General features: G+C 30.8%; 2 protein-coding genes across 2 annotated transcripts; both read left to right on the top strand.

The window, feature by feature from the left end:
* Positions 1-2,295: 2,295 nt before the first annotated feature.
* On the top strand, positions 2,296-3,186 carry LOC110697533 (glutathione S-transferase T3-like). The gene has a single exon (XM_021874898.1). The coding sequence runs from the start codon at positions 2,296-2,298 to the stop codon at positions 3,184-3,186; it is 891 nt and encodes a 296-aa protein (XP_021730590.1).
* An 836-nt stretch (positions 3,187-4,022) lies between these two features.
* On the top strand, positions 4,023-5,516 carry LOC110697530. The gene has a single exon (XM_021874897.1). The coding sequence runs from the start codon at positions 4,236-4,238 to the stop codon at positions 5,514-5,516; it is 1,281 nt and encodes a 426-aa protein (XP_021730589.1). The 5' UTR covers positions 4,023-4,235.
* The last annotated feature ends 559 nt before the right edge of the window (positions 5,517-6,075 follow it).

The raw sequence follows: 6,075 nt of genomic DNA, 5'->3' as shown, positions 1-6,075 counted from the left end.
ACCAAACCAAACCACCAATTGCAACCCCAAATCACACAAGTAACAACCCCAACTCAGAGTAAATCACGAATTGATCGGGTTCGGGCAAACCATTGAGGAGTTCGATCGAAGTGCGAAAAAGTGTTAAAACAGTCAGGAACTTTTGAAGTTGTCTAAATTGAATAGGTATGGTCGAACATACCCATGTCCAACCCCGTAGTTCGGTCGAACCTACCCGAGGTTCGATCAAACCATTTCACGAGCATCACACGTGATTTTAATGAAGATCAACCGGTCTAATAATGATGATGATGATGCTTGGTGATGATAGCCATTGATTTGGAGCATTGATTATGATTGGATAGTGGTGATTCAATGATGATTATTGATGACGGTATTTGGTGTGGAGTTAAGCAGGGCAAGGCCGTCCCAAACATTTTCGAGGCCCTGTTCTAATCCTAAAAATTGGTCCCTAATAAAAAGATACCATTTTTTTTAACTCATCTATGAAAATTTATTTAGATATATGATTAATACTCGTACCAAATTACAAACGCATGTAATTATTAATTAAACTAATAAATGAAGGTAAAAAAATGATAGAAAAAACTTGTAAAAAAATTGATACAAACAAGCTATTAGTTTAATTAGCAAGTGTTCACCTTCCAAATATTGAAAGCTTCATTGCCGCTTATCACAATTACAGGTTACCAATTTCTTTTACTTTTTACTTAAAAATGTAAAAATAAGCTCAAAGCAAATCAAAGTATTAGGAAAAAGACAGTAAATAACACGTACCTTATATATGAGTATTGAGTAATATGACTGATTCATTGAATGGGTTTTGATCTTTTACTGAGTAAACAATGAGTAATCCAATTTTTGGTGTGTGGAAAAATTTGTTTAACATATAACTTTTTTTTTTTTTTTTTTTTGATGAGAACATATAACTAATTTAATTATGAAGTATATGGAAATAATTTTCATAGCTAACCATTGAAAGAGGATTTAAATAAAAAAAATAATAACCATTAAAAGATGAAGGTGAACCGTGGGAGTATTTTACTCCTAGGAAATTTCATGTTTTTTTGATATTAGAGCAACTCCAATGGTTGAAAATTAGGACTAGTGCAATTTATGAAACTAATAAGTAATTAGTTTAACCAATGGAATTGCATTACCAAATTAGCTGGGAAAGCTATTCGCTTAGTTAAGCTAATTCGCTTAGCTAAGCTAATTCGCTTAGCAAATTGTGCCAAATGGAACAAACAACAACTTAAGGCTGCGTGTATCACGCTAACAATTATTCCTTTGCGTGATTGTCAGTTGCCAGTTTGCATTTTTCAAGTTGTATTTCTTTTTTTATATAATTTTAATTATATTTTTACATTTATATTTATTTGTTTTAGGTACTTTTGTCATTATCCTTGATTACTTTTGCAGCTTTATGTGAATTCACATGTACTACTTTGTAGGTAAATTGTTATCTTTGTTATTTTATACATAAAACTTGCAGCTTTTACGGTATCAACTTTATTTATTTATTTTTTTTATATTTTTTGTTTTTACTTTTTCAATTTTGGTTTAAAGATTTTTTTGGCACTATTCTTCACTAGTAGAGTACTTTTAGCATAGTAATAGAGTACTCGGATACTTCATGTGAAATACTATAATGTTCAGTTATTCATATACTACTTTATAGACTATTCAAAAATAAAAAAATTAAAATAATTTTAAAAAAAAACCAGAAATATACTACTTTGTATAGTATATGATAAGGACAAATTAAGAAACTTTTGGATTTCAACGTATTATGTATATTGACTTTATCAACCCTTGTATTATATATATATATATATATATATATATATATATATATGTATATATATAACCACATTAATGTATATATATAACCACATTAATAACACATCTTTCCACAATTAGTTTTAGCTATAGAGCTTGATATTGAAAGTTGTTTTTAATTTAATAGTGTATTCAAATTAATAAACTTAAGGTTTTCAAATGGATTATGATGATTCATTCACCCCATATTTCAATTGTTTAAGAAATTCTCAAAACATTGAAATTCAAAACCCTCTATCAACACCTCTAAATTCATCAAATCCTCAGACTTTTCCAATCCGACCAGCTCAACTTAATTATCCAACAGTAAATATTAATCAACACAATGACATTCCTTACAACCCAAGCTTTCAAATGAATTATCATTCTAACTATTCTGGTCCTCTAAGGCCGGGTAGTCATCCAACCCGTCCAATTTATTCACCCCATCCAATTCATTCAAGCGAGTCATTTATGACGTATGAAAATTTAAGTAGGGATACCATACGGGGGTCGAGCACACAAGAAGAGTCTCTTCCTTCAAGATTGGGTGATGAATCTCAAACGTCTCAAACTGAAGCAGACTCGGAAGAGATCAATAATCAATCCGAGCACATAACTAGTAAGTTGAAATGGACTCAAGTAAAAGATATTGATTTATGCAAAAGTTTAACAACAATTTCGAAAGATCCGGTGAAGGGAAACGATCAAACTAAGGATGTGTATTGGAAAAATATTGGTGAATACTATAACCAGTGGAGAAAAGAAGATCCAGAGATACCCGTTGAAAAAATTGCAAACCACTGGTACAAAATGAGTGGTGATGTTAATAAGTTTAATGGGTACTACATACAATTAAAAGAAAGTCACCTAAGTGTTCATAACGAAGAAGACATTATCAACAAGACCATGGAACTATTCTCAAGTCGTAACAAAGATAGAAAATTTCCTTATTTACATGCTTGGCAAATCCTTCGGAATGATCCTAAGTGGCAAGAATTTTCTCGAAAACAAGGTGGTCCGCGCAAGAAATCAAAAGTTAGATCATCTGCTGGTATATCTTCCTCTTCTCACCATGATACAACTCAAACTGACGATGTAGAAGTGCTCGATGGACGTCCAATTGGTCAAAAGGCTGCTAAAGAAGAAGCAAGAAGGAAGAAAAATAAGAAAAAGGCAAATGATGATGATACATGGACTAAATTTGAAGATCTAGCTAAGAAGAGACTATCACTAATGGAGGATCACATTCGTCAAAGTTATTTTGAAATACTATGTAAAGATACTTCGAATACGGATGAAAGAGCAAGGAAAAATCATGAACAAGTATGCGAATTATTAAGGGCTAAGTATGGAATGTCTTAATAACAATTAACAAAGTAGTTTATATATTTATAATGTGGGTTAATAATCTCATTTAGCAAATCTAAATTTACTGATGTTTTAGAGAATAAATATAGACATGTCTATGTAGTAAGTTTTTAATTTTTTTTAGGATGATTATGTTTAAGAGTGTGACAAGCTTTATTAAATTTTATTTAATGAAAGGTATTGATTTCTACTTCTTTGTGTGATACTATATATAACAATCAATTTGATATTAACTTCTTGACCATTTTCGTATTGAATTAAATAATTGATTTAGAAAAGATATCAAAGTTTTGATGCACAACCCTTATGGTTCATTGTATGTCATTACCCTTAACTATTAGTGTGTGAACGAAAAAGACAATTGCATTAACATAATTCAAATGTTAAGTTGTGAATTACTGTATATATAAATCTTGTAAACATAGATTAACACCTCTTTAGAGGGCATGAGGAGTACACATGAGGAAGCATGTTGGAATATATATTGAATAATCGACACCCTCCCCAAATAATAATATATAGTAGTAAGTTTACACCCACCTTAAATCATTATAGTTTTATGATAAATCCTAAACATAATCTACCAAAACACCAACTTCATTGTTTCCAATAAAATAGATAAGTTAAGTTAAGTTAAGTGTTCAACTTCATTATAGTTTTCATTGTTTTGATTCTTATCATAATTTGTTAGATAAGTTAAGTGTTCCACCTAACATTGTGTATTGATTGGACTAAAACAAAACTAAAACCACTACCTATGCAAAAAAAAAAAAAAAAAAAAAAAAAAGAAAAAAAAGAAAAATTATCTTTATGCATGTTGACTTAATTTGGGGTAATACACCAATTATGAAATTCAAACAAGTAAAATAATCTAGCCGTTATTATTTTATTTTACTTTTTTTAAAAAAATCTTTATTAGTTTAGAGTAACACTACTATATATAACACCATTAATTAAAACACAATTAGTAAAGTCTTTCAAAAAAAAAAACAATTAGTATATATATACTTTTTTTAAATTTCAAAATACAAACTATATACATTATGTCTGGAAGTTCTAATATATCAAACAACATAGATTGGAAAAAATTTTGGTCTGAGGAAATTTTCAATGAGTCATATGAAGAAATGGGACGCTACCTAATAGAGCAATACCAAAATCCCCCTAGAGAGTATGTACCTCGTGATCGTGAAGGTGGTGCAAAAAATTTATATCAAGATTACTTCTCTACTAATCCTATATACCCGGAGCAATTATTCCATAGAAGATTTCGAATGAGAAGAGAATTGTTTAACCGTACTGTGGAAGCCCTTGGAAATCATTCGAAATATTTTACACAGAGATTTGATGCTACAAAAAGAATGGGATTGTCTCCCCTTCAGAAATGCACCGCTGCTATTCGCATTTTAGCATATGGCACCCCTGCTGATGCTGTTGATGAATACATTAAAATTGGTGAAAGTACTGCAATAGATTGTTTATTCAAATTTTGTCGTGCTGTAATTGAGGTATTTGGAGATGTTTACATGAGAAGACCTACAAATGAAGATGTGCAACGGTTGCTTAGAATGCATGAGGAGTGTCATGGTTTTCCTAGAATGCTTGGTAGTCTTGATTGCATGCATTGGGCATGGAAAAATTGTCCAACCGCATGGAAAGGACAATATACTCGAGGTGATTATGGGTATCCAACAATTATGCTTGAAGCAGTTGCCTCAGTGGATCTTTGGATATGGCATGCATATTTTGGTGTTGCGGGGTCAAATAATGATCTTAATGTTTTGAGTAGATCAAATTTATTCCAAGAGATGTTGCAAGGACGAGCTCCAGAGGTTCAATTTACAATTAACGAAACAGAGTACAACATGGGGTATTATCTTACAGATGGTATATATCCCGAGTGGGCGGCATTTGTCAAGACATTCTCACATCCCAAAGACCCTAAGAGGCTACTATTTAAGCAAAAGCATGAGAGTGCAAGGAAAGATGTAGAACGAGCTTTTGGAGTACTTCAATCTCGTTTTGCAATAGTTCGTGGACCTGCACGATGTTGGCATAAGCGCAAGCTCCATGATATAATGGACGCGTGTGTTATTTTGCATAATATGATTGTTGAAGATGAAAGACACACATACGCTAGAAATTTTCCTCGAGACGATTTTACACAAATAAGTGTCGGTGATGTTGTTCAAGGAAACCCTCTAGATTTTCAAGCATTTCTTGAAAGAGATGCAACCATTAGAGATAGACAAATGCATCATCAACTTAAGGCTGATCTAGTGGAACATATATGGAGTTGTTTTGGAGGCCAAACTCTTAATTGAGTATCGTGTATTATTATGTTTAATTTCTTGGTTTCTTTTCATTGAATGTCTTGTATATCTTGTTTACGCTATTGTTAGAATAATGTTGTAGTTTTGCATTCCAAAAAATTATTTCATTGTTAAGTCTTCTTGTTTTTAATTGAATATTGTATTTTGAAATAATTGAACGTTTAAATCTTTTTATTATACGAAATTATTAATTTGAAATTAGCAAAGTAATTGTTACGATACCCTAGCTATTATACCAAAAAAAAAATTACTGTAGTATAAAAAAAAATTAATAAATGAATAATACTTGTAGGAATTAAAAAAATTAAATAAATAAATAATACTTGTAGGATTTAAAAAAAATTAAATAAATAAAAAAAAAATTATTGAAAACTAGCTTAACCATTGTGGGATTAATTAGCTACAAGGTAGATTAGCTTTGCAATCCTAGGTGGCATGGCAAGCTAATTTCACAATTAGCTTACCATTGGAGTTGCTCTTAATGTGAGAATTAAAGGCTGATTAATAAAGGAGAGTTATTAAGATTGAAAGTTTATTTATGGGAATTACA

The sequence above is a fragment of the Chenopodium quinoa genome, unplaced genomic scaffold, assembly GCF_001683475.1.
Source record: "Chenopodium quinoa cultivar QQ74 unplaced genomic scaffold, ASM168347v1, whole genome shotgun sequence".
Classification (NCBI taxonomy): domain Eukaryota; kingdom Viridiplantae; phylum Streptophyta; class Magnoliopsida; order Caryophyllales; family Amaranthaceae; genus Chenopodium; species Chenopodium quinoa.
Note: the sequence above shows the minus strand (reverse complement) of the source record. Positions and strands in the feature narration are given on the sequence as shown.